The sequence below is a fragment of the Heloderma suspectum genome, chromosome 12, assembly GCF_057233095.1.
Source record: "Heloderma suspectum isolate Gila_16-S chromosome 12, 16-S_ref, whole genome shotgun sequence".
Taxonomy (NCBI): domain Eukaryota; kingdom Metazoa; phylum Chordata; class Lepidosauria; order Squamata; family Helodermatidae; genus Heloderma; species Heloderma suspectum.
The window spans coordinates 17,711,449-17,731,464 of NC_139469.1; the positions used below are offsets into that span (position 1 = coordinate 17,711,449).

At 40.8% G+C, this 20,016-nt stretch overlaps 1 protein-coding gene across 2 annotated transcripts in view; it reads left to right on the forward strand.

Annotated features, from left to right (window-relative positions):
* The window catches only part of SMG1 (SMG1 nonsense mediated mRNA decay associated PI3K related kinase), an 87,620-nt gene that overhangs the window by 63,955 nt on the left and 3,649 nt on the right, over positions 1–20,016 (forward strand). For both annotated transcript variants that reach the window (XM_084818603.1, XM_084818604.1), the window contains exons 42-61: positions 232–480; positions 1,024–1,272; positions 1,516–1,734; positions 2,571–2,761; positions 4,297–4,469; positions 4,943–5,222; positions 6,122–6,394; positions 6,657–6,891; positions 8,204–8,427; positions 9,528–9,678; positions 9,763–9,952; positions 10,970–11,439; positions 12,692–12,826; positions 13,285–13,437; positions 15,601–15,780; positions 16,853–17,080; positions 17,704–17,915; positions 18,376–18,482; positions 19,109–19,288; positions 19,415–19,521. In XM_084818603.1, the coding sequence (XP_084674729.1) occupies positions 232–480; positions 1,024–1,272; positions 1,516–1,734; positions 2,571–2,761; positions 4,297–4,469; positions 4,943–5,222; positions 6,122–6,394; positions 6,657–6,891; positions 8,204–8,427; positions 9,528–9,678; positions 9,763–9,952; positions 10,970–11,439; positions 12,692–12,826; positions 13,285–13,437; positions 15,601–15,780; positions 16,853–17,080; positions 17,704–17,915; positions 18,376–18,482; positions 19,109–19,288; positions 19,415–19,521 (4,206 nt within the window). The remainder of the gene's footprint in view (positions 1–231; positions 481–1,023; positions 1,273–1,515; positions 1,735–2,570; positions 2,762–4,296; positions 4,470–4,942; positions 5,223–6,121; positions 6,395–6,656; positions 6,892–8,203; positions 8,428–9,527; positions 9,679–9,762; positions 9,953–10,969; positions 11,440–12,691; positions 12,827–13,284; positions 13,438–15,600; positions 15,781–16,852; positions 17,081–17,703; positions 17,916–18,375; positions 18,483–19,108; positions 19,289–19,414; positions 19,522–20,016) is intronic.

Consider the following 20,016-nt stretch of genomic DNA (forward strand, 5'->3'; position numbering starts at 1 on the left):
CAGCCTTAGGCTATTTCTACTCAAACTGATTTGGTTTGGAATAGAAATAGTAAAAGGGTAAGTAATGAAGGAACAATCTACATGCTACAAGCAAACAAAATTGAACTTTTGTTTATCTGTTGCAAGTCATCCTCCAGCCATGGTTTAAATATATGGAATAATAATTCTAATAATCTGATTCTTCAGATTTAGTTGAGCTATGCAAATGACACTTAATGGACTGTATTTTAGGCCCAGGATTCCTACCAGACTCCTCAAAATCCTGGAATAGTACCTAGACCGAGTGAACTGTACTACAGTAAAATTGGACCGGCTTTGAAGGCTGTTGGACTTAGCTTGGATGTATCCCGTCGAGACTGGCCTCTAAATGTAATGAAGTCTGTTTTGGAAGAATTAATGGAAACAACACCTCCCAATCTTCTTGCTAAAGAACTTTGGTCATCATGCACTACACCTGATGAGTGGTGGAGAGTTACACAGGTTGGTAGACACTGTCTGTAAGCTATATAGCAGGTGTTTTGGATGAGTATGTATGTACTCCATCTGCTTTTCATCTTGATTTTCTAGATTTTTTTAAAAGAAATATGAGTGGCTTCTGTAAAAGGGCTTCCCTCTTTTCATAACGTTACAACCCCAGATAATATAATTGTCTTGCGTTGCAGCTCTGGATGTCGTTTAATTTCAGTTTTAAGATTGGTAGCTGTACTAGGTGGCAGCCTGTTTTGGAGAGCTTGGAGGAGGGTCATGTGTATAGATATGCACATCCTCTACTTTCCCTCACCCCTCTATTAGTCAAACAACAGTAGAAGCAGGAAAGTATTCATGCTCCATTCTTCTCCCCAGCTGCTGTGCTCCCCCATATACATAACTGGCCTTATTGTGTGTGTAGGGCATGTGAGTTATAGGGAGTTGGTGCATGTACTGACATTGTTTACCTTTCAGAGTGGTTTTGTATTTAGAATATGCTTCTTTTAAGTGGATGGAAAACAAATTTATAATAGCAAAACTTTTTCCCTTCCCAAGTCTTATGCAAGATCCACTGCTGTTATGTCCATGGTTGGATACATAATCGGTCTTGGAGACAGACATCTCGATAACGTTCTTATAGATATGACGACTGGAGAAGTTGTTCACATAGATTATAACGTTTGCTTTGAAAAAGGGAAAAGTCTTCGAGTGCCAGAGAAAGTTCCATTCCGGATGACGCAGAATATCGAAACAGCGTTTGGAGTAACAGGAGTGGAAGGGGTTTTCAGGCTTTCTTGCGAACAGGTAGGCTGTGAGATATTGGTGATAAAGAAGACTTGAATCCCTGTGAATCATGTTCTTTGCTTCATTGAAGAGCCTTTTCACTAGTGGCATTAACTTGTGGGATGCCCTCCCTGTGGAGGCCTGCCTGGCTGTAATGCTGAATGGATTCAGACTTGGGCAGCATCTTTTAACTCCAGTAAATAATGCCTGTTAACTGCAAGTGTATAACTTCAACACTACAATTAATATGTTTTTAAAAAATAGGTTCTGCACATTATGCGGCGAGGACGAGAAACCCTGCTGACATTACTTGAAGCTTTTGTTTATGACCCACTTGTGGACTGGACTGCAGGGGGGGAAGCGGGATTTGCTGGAGCAGTGTATGGTGGAGGCGGGCAACAAGCTGAAAACAAGCAAAGCAAGAGGGAGATGGAAAGAGACATCACACGGAGCCTCTTCTCTTCGCGAGTAGCTGAAATAAAGGTATGTTCAAGACTTTCAAAATTGCTACGTTTGGCAGTCTTAAAATATTTAAAATATAGTTTTAAAATATAGCAAATTTAGCAAATTTGTTAAAACATAGCAAATTTTGTGGCCATCTTAAGTAGTTTTAGATTACAGCATTTGAAACACTCTTCCTTCTTACTAAATCAGTTTATCAGGCCTGGCCCAGGGTATTTCGCCGCCTCAAGTGGCGAAACCTACTCCTCCTTGCTGCGGCCTCCAGCACCTGCTTGGCCATCTGGCTGCTCCCGCGCTTGGCCAGTCAGCCCTGCTGGCTGCTCGTTCCTGCCCACCCAGTGCTCCATGAGAATTACGCTAGTTTGGCTAGCCTCTCACAGGAGCCCCAAGGCTGGGGCACAAGGCAGGAGCAGCAGCAGAGCGGGCAGGAGAGAGCAGCCAGCCAGGCTGGCTGGCCAAGTAAGTGAGGGAGCGGCCGGCTGGCTAAGCAGGTAGGAAGGGCAGGCCGTGGATGCCCACAGTAAAAAGAAGTGGTGGGCCCTGTTGGTGTGGGTGAGGGAGGACAGCAGCGCAATTTGCCGCTCTTCCCGCTCCACCGCCTGATGCGAGCACATCAGCCTGACTAATGGTAGGGCCGGCCCTGCAATTATACTCTGATTTTAGAAACTTGTTCTCTAGTTATAGATGGGGAAACATGGGTATCTATTTGGTGCTTTACCACTTGGCATTAAAAACATTAATTTGTTCTGAAGTCCTTAAGTATGTGCCCAGTAAACTTAGACAGGAGATGACATGTGATCTGTCTTACTCCTTCAGTACTTAGTCTACTTTACTCATAATGGAATATTTGTTTGCAGGTCAACTGGTTTAAGAACAGAGATGAAATGCTGGCTGTACTTCCTAAGCTGGATGGCAGTTTAGGGGAATATTTAAATTTGCAAGAGCAGTTGACAGATGTTGACAAACTGCAGGGCAAATTATTAGAAGAGAGTGAGTATCTGGAAGGAGCAGAAGGGGTGGAGCACCCATCTCACACGCTGCAGCACAGGTACAGAAATCCTTGCATATTAATGCTTTAGTTTGGCGAGTATCAACATGCTTTATAGACGCTCAAAAACTGCATTTGCCAGGCCCAGGTTTTGGTCTTAAAGTGTTAAGAATAATCAGAGTGTTCAGGCCTTTAAGATGATGATGATAAGTATTTGAAACTGCCCTTTGCCATTTGTGCCAATGAAGCATGCAACATTTTAGAAGGTGGAAGGTCATGTCGTGTTGTAGAAGTTAAGGAAATTGGAAGTTGGATACTGTAAGTTTGGCTGGTTGTTTAAGATTAATCTGACGTGAATATTAGTACACTTAAATCCTATTTAGGACCACATTTAAGGTTTATGTAGATGTTAAACTAATTTATAGGCTTGCTAACGGAATTAAATAACTTCCCAAATTTGATAGTTTCTAAAGCATAATCTTAGAAATTCCATATGTTAAAAATATGCCATTCAACAATATTGGGTTCAACCCAGCTCAAAGCTAAGTATGCTGATGAACCATTGATTCATTGGTCCCAAGCATATTCAAGCTTCATCTGAGTGTATCCACTGTTTTAGAGGAGGAGGAGGATGAACATCATGGTATATAATGAAAAATAAGAACCTTCTCTTCTGGAAATGTATCAATTGTTGGGCAGTAAACTTAGGTTAACTTAATGCAAATTGCACAGAAAAGTTGCATCTCTTCAGGCTCTGTGTGCATAAACAAAAAGATTAATTGCTTGGAATGTAAAGTTCACGTTGCGATCTCAGTTGAGCGTTGCCTTCAGAGCTTCCTAAGGAAGAACCGTGACTTCTAGTCTTTCACTACAAATAGGCTATGAGCCATAGCTCCATGCTGTACGTGTGCAGGAGTTGCTCCGTGGCATGAGGAAAACAAGGCAGCATCTTGGGGAGGGACCATGGCTCAGTGTTCGTCGGAGCACGTATTTTGCATGCCAAAGATCCCAGGTTCAGTCCCTGGCCGCTCCAGTTAGAAAAATCAGGTGACATGGGATGAGAAGGACATTCTCGGCCTGAGACCCTGGAGAGCCACTGATGGTTGGAGGAGACAGTACTGGGCTGGATGGACAAATAGTCTTACTTGGTATAAGACAATTTCCTGTGTTAGCTGTGGAATTCCATATGCTCACCAGAACTGCCGTATCGGGTTGATGGCATCACAGCGCAGCAATCTCAAACAGTTATGCCTAGTTATCCTTTGCAGTCATGCCAGTAAGATAGTTTAAATGATTTAAACAAGCACACAGCACCTTTTATCAATGAGTTCATGGCAGTTTCAAAAAAGTAAAAGAAGCAAAACAATATGTACATAATGTAAAGCTCATTTAAAAGTCAAGAGTGTAAAATTCTTAAGGTAGTAAAACTGTGTTAAAAATCCTGGTTGTTTGGCTCATACTACATTTCCATAGTGCTGGATGCTTTCATATATGAAGTACACTGTGTGATGCTTAAGTTCCGAAATCCCTAAGTAAAGTTCCTCTAGACATATGAGTTGAATAACATGCCCTTATGCGACTTCCTTTTAATGCAGGTATTCTGAGCACACTCAGCTGCAGTCTCAGCAAAGAGCTGTACAGGAAGCAATCCAGGTGAAACTGAATGAATTTGAGCAGTGGATATCTCATTACCAAGCTGCTTTCAATAATTTGGAAGCCACTCAACTTGCAAGTCTGCTCCAGGAAATTAGTACCCAAATGGATCTTGGTATGAAACAAATCAGGTGGTTCCCCTCCCCACTCCCCCCCCCCCCCGGGTTGGCCCGACTACGAGGCAGTGTGAGGTGGCAGATAGAGGGCTGTTAAAAAAAACAGCAATGTGTTAATTTATTTAGTGTTTTGTTGTGTGTTTGCCGTTGGGGTTGTACCATTTAGAGTTTGGACTTCAGATGCCAAAATATCTTGGGCCATAATTTTAAAAATATGGCCAGGATTCTTCTGTATTATGACATTCAGCAGCCAGCTGCTGTAAACCTGCTGCCACGGAAGGTCTTGAACTGACTGTAGCGACCTGGTGCTCTGCCAGTAATTGTGGAATGCAGTGGATGTTGCTTTATTTTAAGCAAGCAATGAGTGTGCTGTGTGAACAGTCCTTCTTAGCTACGAGGAGAGCTTCTGAATATTTCCTCAGCAAAGTATGTAGATTTGAACTTGCTTTTTTCCCCTAATGGTTCATTAAAGGTCCTCCAAGCTATGTACCTGCAACTGCCTTCCTTCAGAATGCTGGCCAGGCTCACTTGATCAGTCAGTGTGAGCAGCTTGAGGGAGAGGTTGGTGCTTTTCTTCAGCAGAGGCGATCTGTTCTACGTGGATGTCTTGAACAGCTGCACAACTATGCTACTGTAGCTCTTCAGTACCCCAAAACAGTGTTTCAGAAGCACCGCGTTGAGCAGTGGAAGACCTGGATGGAAGAACTCATTGTTAACATGACAATAGACCGTTGTCAGGATCTTTACCGGAAGTAAGTTGTACCTACAAAGGGAGGGAGAATGAAATCCTTTTAAGCCTTTGGCATTTCAGTTTCTAGATAAAATAAACTGTTAAATAAAATATAGTAATTCCCCAAAGTTCGGCTCATGCCAGCATGTCATATAAGTAATTTATGAATATGTGCCCATGTGTCTTGATTCTGGTAGCAATAACACTATTTACCATTTCAGTTTTGGATGTAATTTCGTAATTCTTCATATTCTGTTTCTGCTGTATCCTTTATATTGTAGTGCAGGGGTAGGCAACATGCAGGCCATATGCAGCCCCCACAGCCCCCTAGTGCAGCCCTCACCATCCCCTGAAATTCAGGGGACCCAAAACATTTTTTAAATTTAAAAGGTGGTTTTTTTTGGCAAACAAAATGGTGTCCAAAGTTGCTCTGGAATGCCCAAATTACCATGCTTGAAAGCTAATTTTGAGCTGGTAGACCTGACTTCAAGAGATGGAGCCTGGTTCTTGGAAGAGTTGTGTCGCATGAATGGGAAGCTTATGTGTCTTGTGCAGTTACTGAAACAGTGTCATATGGCCCCGCATGATTTAGATTCTCCAAACACAGAGTGCCAAAAGGGTCAAAATTACCATGTTTGCAAGGTAATTTTGACCCTTTGGGCGCAATGTAGCAGCTCCAGATGCTATCTTAAAAATATTATTATTTGTCCTGGTCTTGGCACCCGCAGGTGTGTGTGTGTGCGGTGTGTGTGTGTGTGTGTGTGTGTGAGAGAGAGAGAGAGAGAGGGGGGGGAGTTGCCCACCCTGTTGTAGTAAGGGTAGGACACACACAGTTAATGCTAGGCGTTGGCCAGGCCTTAACATTACGGAAAACATGTAACAGGGTATACACATAATGTTTGTAATTTTATTGTTTCTCAGGTATGAAATTCAGTACGCTCCTCAGCCCCCTCCAGCTGTATGCCAGTTCATAACTACTACAGAAATGACTTTGCAGCGATACGCAGCAGATATAAACAGCAGGCTTATCCGACAAGTGGAACGATTGAAGCAAGAAGCAGTCACTGTTCCAGTGTGTGAGGAACAGTTAAAAGAAATTGAGCGTTGCATCAAGGTCTTCCTTCACGAAAATGGAGAAGAGGGTTCACTGAGCTTAGCAAGTGTCATTATCTCTGCTCTGTGCACTCTTACTAGGTGAGATGCTTGCAAAATTTGGCACAGATGGTGACTTCTTTTTATTTTGCTCTTCCTTCAGAAATACATTTTCCAATGGGTTTCTTATGTATCACTTTTACTTACCATCATAGTTCATACTATCACAGTTAATAAAAATGCTGCACCTAGACATTTACCTTAGTACTGTTAATGGCTTAATGAATTTTAAAAGGTAAAGATTTGAGATGCACGATTTGGCACATATACCTCTGTTTATTGACAGACTAACTTCTTCATTTAGGCGTAACCTTATGATGGAAGGTGCTGCATCTAGTGCAGGAGAACAGCTGGTAGACCTGACTTCAAGAGATGGAGCCTGGTTCTTGGAGGAGCTGTGTAGCATGAGTGGGAACGTTACGTGTCTTGTGCAGTTATTGAAACAGTGTCATCTGGTCCCACAGGATTTAGATACTCCTAACCCAGTTGAAGCCTCAGAAGCTATTCATCTAGCTAATGGAGTTTACATCTCACTTCAGGTGAAATACCTGCAATATGTGTGTTTAATAGCTCATGTTGATGTACAGCCCCCTTGTGTGGTGAGCTAATAAACTGACTGAAAGTTATTCCTGTTGCTACAAGGTTCTATGCAGACTTACCCAGGAGCAAGAACCATTGAAATAGTGGGACTGACTGAATAAACATGCATAAGATTGCACTGTAAGGATTTAATATTCTCATAACACTGGCAGTGTTGGCAGAGTATTTAGTGCAAAATACTTATTTTGGTTATACTAATTTGTATTCCAAACTTGGAACCAGTGAAATTGTTGTTCCTAGAAGAGTATGTGAGCATTTGTCATTTTAAAAGGTGTGGCAGACAAACCCTTCCTCTTCATGTGATGGATTGGAGACGTAGCTGTAATGTAATATACGTATTTTTGTGTTCTTGAGAATATTCCAACCATGTAGCTTTGAGTTTCTCTAAGAGAAGTTCCTATAATAAAGGGCTATGGTACAAATGTGTTATAGCTGGCACTATAATTTCACTGCAGCACCTGGACAGCCAGCCATGGCATTTCCCATTTTAGAGCACATTCTCAGCCCCTTCCAGCATTTGTATTTGTAGCCAAAAGGGGAATGAGCTGCCAAAAGACCTGCCAAAAAATGTCTGAAGAAACAAACACTTGATCCTTCTTCTCAAAAGTTTCAAAAGTCCATGCAGGTTTTTAGAGGGATGGGGTTCTTCTAGGTGTTAAAATTTCCCAACTGCTAGGCATGCCTTGCTGTTTTTAACATGTTACAGTTTATAATATTTGATGTTTTTCTATATTAGTGTTTTTGTAAACTGCCCTGGAGGCATTGCTGAAGGGCAGTATAAATCTTCTATAAAAGATAAAAGAAAAGGAATTATATGGAAGGTGCACGTCGGTGGCATGTTCCTTTGCACATATGGCTCTGCAGCCGATAAAATATACCATGAAAATATGCTTAGCTCTTTTTCAGAGCTCAACATAGTTTCTGTGATTGATACCACATGATGAAAATTACCTTGTGTCCCAAATAAGTAACTTTTCATTCTGTGCGTTGGTATTGCAGTTGTCTGACACTAGCAATTAATGACTTTAGTAACTAAATTGGTAAGTCCCATATAATGCTAATCAATACTTTTTTGTTCAATTCTTACTAAAGTGAAACAGCATTCTCTGTTGTTTGTTTTTCTTTCTACTAACCAGCAGCATACTATCCTTTGAAAAATCTAATAATGGTGACATAATAACAAAGTAGCTGCTTGCTGTTTTCTGTTTTGATGCTTAAATATATATACATATATATTTGTTCTTCTGACAGGAGCTCAATTCAAATTTCCGTCAGATCATTTTCCCAGAAGCTCTTAGGTGCTTAATGAAAGGGGAATATACCTTGGAAAGCATGCTTAATGAACTGGATAACCTCATTGAACAAATTACTGATGTTCCTTTACAAACTTTGGTTGAGTCTCTTCAAGCTTACTTAAGAAATGCAGCCATGGGGCTTGAAGAAGACACACGCACTCACTATATTGATGTTGCAAGGTAAGTAACCCATGTTCCCCAGCAACTGGTGTACATAGGCATACTGCCTCTGATACTGGAGGTAGTATAGAGCCATCAGGACTAGTAGCCATTTGATAGCCTTTTCCTCCAGGAATTTGTCCAACCCCCTTTTAAAACCATCCAAATTGGTAGCCATCGCTACATCCTGTGGTAGCGAGTTTGAGTTTAACTGTGCGCTGTGTGAAGAAGTCCTTCCTTTTATCTGTCCTGAATCTCCCACCAATCAGCTTCATGGGGTGACCTCAGGTTCTAGTACTATGAGAGAGGGAGAAAAATGTCTCCCTATTCACATTCTTCACACCATGCAGAAGTTTGTACACCTCAAGATGAAGCTTTTTTGTTGATGGGAGAGCAGTTTCATGTACATTTTTAAAGGCATTGTGGACAAGATGTAACCCTGTGGGACCCCATGAGCCAAATTTTTTTGGGGGGGGGAATGTCCCAGCACCACCTTCTGGAACTTGCCATGCAGGTAGGACTGGAACCAGCACAGAATAGTAACCCCATCCCCATCCTTGTGAGATGACCCGGGTGGCTTCCATGGCAAATGGTTTTGAAAGCTACTGGGAGGTCTAGCAAAACCACCCGGGATGTACTTCTCTGTCCACTTCCTGGTGTAGGTTGTCCACCAGGATAACCAAGGCTGTCTCAAGTCCCCAAACTAGGCTGGAAGCCAGACTGAAAAGGATCCACATTATAAATCTCCAACTAAAATGCCATTAAAATAATAGACACTAGCGACTTGCTTCAAAATAAGGTGTGAAAGAAGAATTTAGAGGAACAAATAAGATACTGTTTGAAGGAAATGGTTGTAGAGTTTGGAAAGGTGGTGAGACTTATTGCACAGTTCCATTTCTGGTCCTTTAAAAGTGCTAGCATGTGCAGATTTCATCAACCCAGGGCTCTGTGTAATTAGTAATTCTCTCCCCCACATAAGCTTTTAACATATTCATATGCAGATGTATTCAGGTTCAATCAGTTATCTCATATTTCATTAATTGGGTGACAGCCCTACTTCTGTGTCTTTAGGTCTTGAAAAGCTAAATAATTTTAACTACACTTCCTACCTTTTTCTTTAGGATGCTTCATGCCCAGTATGGTGAACTGATTCAACCAAGAAATGGCTCAGTTGATGAAACACCCAAAATGTCAGCAGGCCAGATGCTGCTGGTAGCATTTGATGGAATGTTTGCACAAGTAGAAACAGCGTTTGGCTTATTAGTTGAAAAGGTATAGGCTTACTACTAAAGCTAACTTCAGAAATAACACGTGTAGAAGGCAAGGAAGCTAATCCTTTGCTTAATTTTCATTCAGCTAAACAAGATGGAGATACCTGTTGCCTGGCGCAAGATTGACATAATCAGGGAAGCCCGCAGCACCCAAGCTAACTTTTTTGATGATGATAACAATCGGCAAGTTTTAGAAGAGATTTTCTTTTTGAAAAGGCTGCAGACAATAAAAGAATTTTTCAGACTTTGTGGTACTTTTTCTAAAACCCTTTCAGGTAAATACATACAATGTCCCTAATTTCTTTACCGTTAAGGCCCATAATATTTTTCCCATCCTGAGCCTTTGAGTAAAAGGCAGGTTTACAGTAGCTGTGTGTGTGAAAAATAAAACTTAGGTTCAGAGGACTCTGATCTTCAGGCTCTATCCTATGACCTGCCATGCCAGCAAGGTTTAAAATTGTGATTCATTGTCTTACAATAGCAGCATTGCAATCCCTTATCGGGATACATGGGTGCTACTACTATGCCAGGAATGGCCACAAGTGGTAGATGTGTTGTGCTGTTATGAAAACTACTGGATAAAGATGCAGAAGACAGAAACCAATAAGTGCAGGGAATTTATTTCCATGATTGCACATGCCAGCTTCTTTGTGAACAGCAAACAGTTTTATTTATTTATTTTATTTGTACCTGCCTTTCTACCAAAAAATGGCATTCAAGGTGGCCTCAACAGAGTTGTCTTCATATTTGTTCTGTACTGCTTCTCTATACCTTCTCTGTTACTGAGCAACTACATATGTTGAATGTACTGACTATATTACTTTGGTATAATTTGGAAGAAAACAAAAAAGCCTTGCCTGGCACGCTTGAAATGCATTTGGAAACGTGGGTTTCCATCTTCAGCATCATTTTGCTGTGTGGTGTAGTTCTGCCTCCCTTTTGTATGCAGAATTATTGCATGCTGTAGACATGAGCACAAATGATGAGCTAAAGGAGCAGATTGTGGGAATGTTCTAGTCATTATCCTAATAAACTTTTGCCCATTGTGGAGGTAGCTAAATCACTGCTTGCACACTTGGATGTAGGACCATGTACTAAGCTGTTAAATGGGGTTCATAATTATGCCACAGTGGCATGGACCTGACCCATTTGCCTCTTACAAAATGCCCTTGTAATCATGATGTTCTATTACCAATGTCTGCTAGATTTGGAGGCAACAAATATTGCTGGTCAGTAGAATATTTTTTAATATACTTGTTCTAAGTCTGTGTGATCTCCTTTTCTCCCTAAAGGTGTAAGTTCAATTGAAGATCAAAACACTGTGAACGGACCAGTGCCAATAGTCAGCGTGAAAACCTTGTATCGGAATTCTTGCTTTAGTGAAGACCAAATGGCCAAACCAATCAAAGCTTTTACCGCTGACTTTGTCCGACAGCTTTTAATTGGCCTTCCAAATCAAGCTTTGGGACTTACACTGTGCAGTTTCATTAGTGCTCTGGGTGTAGATATAATTGCGCAAGTAGAGGCAAAGGATTTTGGGGCTGAAAGCAAAGTCTCAGTGGATGACCTGTGTAAGAAAGCAGTAGAACACAATATCCAGATTGGTAAATATTCACAGTTGGTTATGAACAGAGCAACAGTGTTGGCCAGTTCATATGATACTGCATGGAAGAAGCATGACCTGGTGCGGAGACTTGAGACCAGTATATCTTCTTGTAAGACAAGCCTTCAGAGAGTGCAGCTCCACATTGCTATGTTCCAGGTAAGTTTGCAGTTCATTGCAGAACATTTCCTGTAGATGTGGGAAGAGCATAATAAACTAGTTGTCTGTTATGGATGTTTTGAGCCATGCCATACCTACCTAAGTTGAGGAGATCAATTTGCCTCTTGAGATCTTAATGCACAATATTGTGTGTTTAGAAGTAGTTTCATTTTATGTCCTCGATTGTCAAACTGTGGACTAGGCCCAACTGAGAGAACAAGAGGGGTGGGGAGGGATGGGAATAGTGTCCTGAAACTGGCAGTGATCTACCAGAAGACAAGTAGTTGTTGGGGGTGACTCTATTGCATTGTTGACCTTCTTGTGTAGCCACTCTGCTTTTTTTGTAGAATTTTATCCCATGTTTCCTCCAAGGATGTGGCATAATGTACATGATAAATCTTCACAACAACCATGTGAGGTGAATGTCATGTCTAAATGGGGATTTGAACCTGGGTCTCCTCAGACCTAGTCTGATCTTTTAACCACTATACCACACTAATTCTAGGGGTACTTGTAGAGTCTGTAGTATAGATCTGGAGCCCTTATTTCACCATCTTTGTTGACTGCCTCTTCTTGCCCCCAGCAATTTCACTCTGCCCATAGAAAAGCCCAATTGATGAGTTAGCAGGGCTCCTTTTGGCTTAACTGTCAGCAGAGCCTGTGCCTGGCTTTGGTTCTGAGGGTGCTCTGGACTTCCTTTCTTCCGGGCAGAAGCCTTCTACCTTTGTTAATCTTGAAATTCATATCTGTTACAGCTGATATGTTGAGTGTGGAAACAAAGTGTTAATAACTTCATAGTATTTATCCAACAGATCAGTGTATGGCTTATTTCAGTTCTGCAACGCCCAGTAAGAATTCTGACATACAATTTCCTAAAATAATAACTAAATCAAATGTGAACAGCACACAGAAGACCAAATCACAGCATTTGGTCCACTCAAGGCGTTTAAAAGCATGATAGTTGTAATAATTCGAAAGAGAGCTGTCCCTTCACATTACAAAATACAGATGGCTTTAAGCTAACAGCCAGTATCTGGCTCTCTTAGGTTACAACATTCAGTGTTCTCTATGTTGACTGTTTATTGCTCTGTAAATGTTAGCAGTCATTGGTGGAAACTTTGTATGAAACAGACCTTTTCGTGAGACTTCTATTTTTCTTGCAGCTGTAGCTTACTGAACCTTTCAGTCTGGTCACTTTTGCAGTATTATCATACCTTTGAACTAAAATGTCTATTTTTTTCTCTTTCAAAAGTGGCAGCATGAAGATCTCATCAGTCGCCCGCAAGCCATGACAGTCACTCCTCCACCTCGCTCTGCAATTTTAGCCAGTATGAAAAAGAAACTTCACACTCTTGGCCAGATTGAAGCTTCTATTGCAGCAGTTCAGGTAAGTTTCTTCACTGTTCCGTGGGGGAAACCCTCAAGTGCTTGAGCACGTAGAATCTAAGGAACTAGTCCATCAGAATTTTGGGAATTCTGATCCTCCAACCTCATTGTCCTATATTGAAATTGCAGTGGTAACAGCTTTTGTAAGTACCACACTTTGCAGGTCATAATTTTTTTCCCACTCGTAACGAGAGTGTAAACCTACATGGCCATGGATCTGTCACCGAGCTGTTGTCTGTTACCATTTTGAAAAGGGCACTCCATCTTCCTACATTGCTGGTTGCTTTTTAAAAAAAACCCATACAGTCGGAGTATACTAGAGGGTTTCGTAGCTTGTTGCCTCTTCAACATAGTGAAAAGATTGCCTCTTCCCAGGCCCCCGGTATAAACAAAAGTTGTTTGTTTTATTTTTTATTAAACATTAAGATTTTTATTATTATTTTCATCCTGTTTACTTAGGAAAAGCTGGCAGCACTTGAAGCAAGTATTGAGCAGCGTTTGAAATGGGCAGGAGGAGCTAATCCAGCATTAGCACCAGTTCTTCAAGATTTTGATGCCACGATAGCTGAAAGAAGAAACCTTGTTCTTAAAGAAAGTCAAAGAGCCAACCAGGTATTATGGATAATGAGATGTATTCCTGAAAATCAACTCAAACTCATCACATCTAGGCAATCCGGTATCTAGCAAGAACTTTATCAGATATATCAGACTTAAACAGAAGGCTGTTTGCCATAGCTGGAGAGAATTCTAATGAGATACCAAAAACATGAGGCTCTTTTGGTATTTAACTGGCCGTCATAACTTGTCTAACAGTACATGGTGCCACTGATATACTACCTAACTCTATATGAGAGTCATCACAACATCCAGTTCCTTTGCTTGTTGGGCTTCAAATGGAGTTAGAGTTTAATCGTATCTGTTTGATATCATTATCACAGTGATTTGTACCTGATTTCATTTTGTGGTCCAGCTCCATCTTTCAAATAGTATATATATCATGTTCATAGAAGATTGTAGATCAGTTCAGTCTAGACCTTGTTCAGTCACAGTGGCTCAATTGGTAAGCCTAATATTAGCTGCTCTTCTGGCATCAAGGCCACAAACTTCAGTTGAGCAGGCAACAGCCTAAGTCCCACCAATTTGGACTTCAGATGGGACATTTTAACAGCAGCATTTCTTACTATTCATCAGCTGTGCTAATGTCAAATATTTATTAGCTCTTTTGATCCATAAGGACTGTATTTGAACCACAGTAGTGGGAGGGACCATTGGTCAGTGGTAAAGCACATGCTTTGGATCCAGGGTTCAGTCCCTGGCATATCCAGTTAAAAGGATCTTGGGTAGCAGGGGTTATGAAAGTCCCCCGCCTGAGCTACTGCTAGTCAGAATAGGTGGACAAATAGTCTGATGTTGTATAAGGCAGCTTCTTAGTAATTTACTAAATTTAACCTAAATCATAGTTGACCTAGAGACGTGGAGGCCTCTTATAGGGGCAAAATTAACATCTTAGTTGTTCCAATTTTGCATCATGTAAAAACACACACACAAATAAATCATGAATGAATCATGATTTATAGAAATTTATAGAATAGAAATTTATAGAATAGAAATCAAATGGCATTTTAAAAATCACTGCTCCCATCCACAGAGATAGATTTAGATTTGTACATAACATAATGCCTTTCTGAGACTTAGACTACAGTCTTGGACTACAAAATATTGTATTCCGCTTCCAAAATGTGTGATTAGAAATAGCCCAGCTATCACTACTACAGAGAGAGAGGCGGCCCTGACATAACAGTATCTTGAAAATTCCTGGAATACACAACCCTGCTATTGTAGAAACTAGATATGCATGAGATTCTACTGTCCCTTTGCCTGCACTTTGATACACTTTACACACTAATACAATGCTGTGAATTTGCCACATAGCAGATTCTGCAGATGGGAAGGCAGTAGGTTGTGAATGAGTGGAGAATGGGTTTCAAACTCCTATTGCAGCTAACTGGGGAAGTTGATGAAAGGAAAGGAGAGGAGAGGAGAGGAGAGGAAAGGAAAGGAAAGGAAAGGAAAGGAAAGGTTCCTCCTGTGCAAGCACCGGGTCATTACTGACCCCTACAGGGACGCTGCTTTCGCTGGTGTTTTCATGGCAGACTATAGCGGGGTGGTTTGCCATTGCCTTCCCCAGTCGTGACTACCTTTCCACCAGCAAGCTGGGTACTCATTTTACTGACCTCAGAAGGATGGAAGGCTGAGTCGACCTGAGCCGGCTACCTGCGACCCGGCTTCCGCTGGGATCGAACTCAGGTCATGGGGAGTTTTGGTTGCAATACTGCTGCCTACCACCTTAAAAAAAATTGGTCAAGATGCATTTAGCACTTATGAAGCTCTAAAAGCCGTAGTTCTTTTTTTAGATTGTATTGTTCCTCAACCCATTGTAATAATATGCAAATGATTAAAGTTAGCTCAAAACCTAAATTTAAATTGCCCAAGGCAAAGATGAAATCTTTCAGGTTTCAGGCCAAACTCTTACCAGCTACAATGGGCATCAACCCTCAAAAACATTGGTCATCATGAAGGTCAGGATGATTTGGCAAAAAACCCAGCTGAGCACATTCTTGTCACCAGACAGTTGGGGATAACTCTGAAGGGAATTGTTAATGCTAGATTTTTTAAAAATAGGCAGTATTCTGTATCTGATAGTCTTGCAGTGCAGTTTTTCAAAAGAAATCTTTGTATGAGCCTTTTTGTTCACTGCAGGTTACTTTCTTGCAGGTTACTTTCCTCTGTAGCAACATCATTCATTTTGAAAGCTTACGTACCAGAACAGCAGAAGCCTTAAACCTTGATGCTGCCTTGTTTGAACTTGTCAAACGTTGCCAACAAATGTGTTCATTTGCATCTCAGTTTAACAGCTCAGTTTCTGAGCTGGAGCTTCGTTTACTTCACAGAGTGGTAAGTGTAAAAACATACAAACAAAAAATGGAAGAGGGGGCAGGATAAAGACAGCTCATTTTACATATAACAGCCAAATCATAGAAGGCTGTTAAAATTGTGCTTTGTGCTCATTTGCTCTCCCCTCCCCTTGAGCACGCCAAAGCCCTCTCTTGCTTCCTGGTTTAGGCAGACTGTGGTTTTTCCATGCCATAGTTTCCCTCCACACTAGAATGGGAAAATTGCATGCTTTCACAAACCACAGTTTGCTTGATTTGGATGTCACAGTAAACTGGCTTGCTTGAACCAGGCTGGAAGTTGGAAATGCACAAGGAGAGCTCATGAGCCTAAATATTTTTTTAGATGGTTGGGCTCTTGTCCATCAGTTGAGCTATTTAACTCAGTTTAGATACCACATGAAACCATGTTATCTAACCATAGTTTAGTACCCAAATCATGGCTTAAGCTTGCAAATGTATAGGCAAACCATGGTTTATTGCTGCTCATTGGCTTTCATTTTCTGTCTCCTCGGCACTCGCATCTCTAGGCATAGTGTCCTCTGGGTCGGAGCAATAGCTGTAACTGGTTTCTCAGTGCAGACACTAGACTAAACATAGCACAAACCATGGATTGAAAATGCACTTCAAACCATAGTTTCTGATTTGGTGGCTAATTGTAAACCATGGTTTGTCAATTCAGCCATTGTGCCAAATCATATTTTAAGTTTCTTTTTAATCATGATTTGCTATGATGGCTGAATGAGCCATTGCAAATTATAGCAGTAATGCACATTTTAAGCTGCCTGTTCTTTGCTTCAGATTTTAACCAGGTTTGGGTTTTTTTGTAGTGTTGTGCTATATGGCTTTAAATATATTTGTTTTTATTTGCTGCGTTCTTCCCAGAAGCTTAGGGTGCCATGTTTTGGGTTATCCTTTCTTAAGTTTGCAAGAACCCTATGAGAGAGGCTGGGCTGGCAAATGGTAACTTGCCCAAAGTTACTGAGAATTGTGGCTGTGTGGGAAAACTAAAGTGGCCTGACTTGCAGATGAATTTAAATAGTTTGATTGCTCTTTGAAAACTTCCTTCACTTTAGGGTACCAATCTTGATCATCCCATTGGTACATCAGAATGGCTTATTACAGCTCACAAACAACTGACACAAGACACATCTACCCAGAGGACTGTGCAAACGGAGAAAGAGCAGCAAATAGAAACTGTGTGTGAAACCATTCAGAATCTGGTTGATAGTATTAAAACTGTGCTCAGTGGACACAACAGACAACTTGGGGATGTCAAGCACCTGCTGAAAGCCATGGCAAAGGTAGTACCCTAAGTATTTATTAGCATGGGAATAGAAGATAAAACATTTTGATTTTGCAGCTGCACAGAGCATTTTACATTTTAAATTTAAGAATGCATCTAGTTAACCCCAAGCCTGCTATAAAAGAAGCTACAGTTAATTCTCTACCAATAGATGAGATTTGACCAGAAAGTTACTAATTTACTGCAGGGCAAATCCTGCAAAAATATTCATGAGAGTATACAATAATGATAGACATAGCCAGGATAATCTGGTACTCAAACGCTGTCATAATGAGTCTTCCTAAGGCTCTCTATAAGAAGGTCACAACTGGCCACTGGGAGAATTGGATCTGAGGGAGCAAGGCCCAGGGGATTCCTAGGAGGAAGGGACTCCTCTTTTCCAGCAGTATGTGAAGTGACAAACGTCCAAATTGTTGCTCTGTATTGCAGGTGTTGAACAGTAAACTGTGTGCTAGTGCTCTCTTTATTTGGTCCTCGGTTACCCAACCACTGGGCTAGGGAAGGGAAAGGAGGGACTTGAGCAGATCCTAGCAACTGCCCAGTCCTCCTAAGAAACAGCATTCTCACCTTTTGTCAGCCACTTCTAAAAGAGAAGTCTTAATGAATGTTACTTTATTACAGGATGAAGAAGCTGCTCTGGCAGATGGCGAAGATGTTCCTTATGAGAATAGTGTTAGACAGTTCTTGGGTGAATATAAATTATGGCAAGACAATATTCAAACAGTTCTGTTTACATTAGTTCAGGCTATGGGTCAGGTCCGCAGTCAGGAACATATTGAAATGCTGCAAGAAATTACTCCCACCCTGAAAGAATTGAGAACCCAGAGTCAAAGGTAAGTAGACATTCTTGTTCATTTGCAATTTTAGTAAAAACAAAGTCTCTGTAATGAAGATATTCTAGTTACTACAGGCACAAAATCAGACCGAATCCCGAGTACAGATTTGATTTGGTTCTCTTTATGGTAAGTATTTGGAGTCCCAAGAGACAAAAAAAAAACCCCAAACCCCACCATCACAAGGTAGGTTGGTTGTAAGGGGAGTTTTGTAGCACATCAGCTTCAGATGTGTGGTAAAATAGTCTAAGGTGCAATCTATGCATGTTAGCTGGGTAATGCTGGGAATTGTAGGTCTTTTTTCTCTCTAAACAAGCATAGGATTGTGCTCTAACCACCTTTTGACTTCCTCAAACTGTGCCAAAATACTTTTGAACAATATAACATCATTATATAGATTTCTCTTTTGGGGAATTTCCAGCTCTAAATTCTTAATTATCAAAGTCCTTATTTTTCCTAGTGTCTACAATAATCTAGTGAGTTTTGCATCACCTTTAATCACGGATACACCCAATGAATGCTCAAGCCCAACATCTGCTGCTACATGTCAACCAACATTTGCTGCAGGTAAAATATGGAATACATTGAATTTCTAATTTCTGTGAACTTAAGTTAACTTACCTTGTTCTTCATGCAGCCACTTACACTGTTCAAACTACAAAAAATTACTACGAAGAAATTACATATTAAATCGATGTATGGTACAAAATATTTCATATTTCCCCTGTGCTACCAGAAAAGCAAGTTTTTAAACCCAATCTAAATTTCTCCGTGTAACCATTTTATACGATTACACTGTAAAATTTTGACTGCGCTTGGGGAAAAAGGTGGGAAATAGGATCTTTAGGGAGCTCCCAGTAAGGCGGTTCATTCAAATACAGACAGAACAAAACAATAGAATATATCTCTTCTGCAGTGACCCTAAACAAAAGCAGACTTGGAAAGGGTAACTCATGGAGTGTTATCCCCCCACAGCCAAAGCAGTCTTCATCCCCTCTCTCTTGTGAACAAGAGGCCTGAAGTCAGAGCCTTTCACCAATGACTTATATTTGTTTTTGGATTGTTTGTTCTGTTATAAAACAAAACATTCAACATGCACGCCATACATCCTTCTCCTTGACTGTATCAAAAAGCTATCTCAATTAATTTTTGTAGCATTTTCAATATTTCCTTATTAAATTATGTTTTTATAGCGGTCCGTAGCAATACGGGGCAGAAAACTCAGCCAGAGGTCATGTCACAGAATACAAGAAAGCTAATTCAGAAAAACCTTGCACCATCAGCAGATACTCCTCCAGGCGCAATTACAGGAACTGGAAAGAGTGTTGTCTCTAGCCCTAAAAAGGCCATCAGGGACCCTAAAACAGGAAAAGGTAAGTAGCAAAATGAAATTATTTAGAATATTCTGCATTACAGTGAGCAGAATACATCTAATAGATTTAATCTAATATGTGTCTAATAGACTTTGAATAGATTTGGCATGTGTTTGTTTTTTTAAGCTGTGCAAGAGCGGAATTCGTATGCAGTAAGTGTGTGGAAACGTGTCAAAGCCAAGTTAGAGGGCCGGGACTTGGATCCCAACAGGAGAATGTCTGTTGCTGAACAGGTAACTCCATGACCAAAACTCACTTTCTTCTTGAGTTCTCCCAAAGTAAAGTTTTCTTCAAATAATTTTACCATTTGAGTTTTGTGTGGTGAATGTTTTAAAAATGTGCTCTCATTTGGTGCTGGATTTTCAGTGTGCAAAGTCTGTAAGAATAAATACCTTGTTTCCTTAAAGCCTTTCCCCTGGGCTAACATGACCCTGTTGCTCGATTCTGCTTTGATCTTCTTGGCTCTTGCCACTTGAAGTTAACTATATGCAGGGCCCAGGTCATATCTGTGTTCTGTACAGGACTGGCAAAAAAAATAATACTGAATTGCTGAGTTGTCTTTTGGTCTGAAAGGAGTCTTGATCGAGAATTTATTTCTTCTTAGGGAGACTCACTGGTCTGATCTACACATCATAAAAAATACTTTGCTGTTACAACCACAGTTAATTGCTGCTGAACTTGAACAAGTCAGGTTATCAAACCACGATTCTGGTTCGGTATTCTGGCTT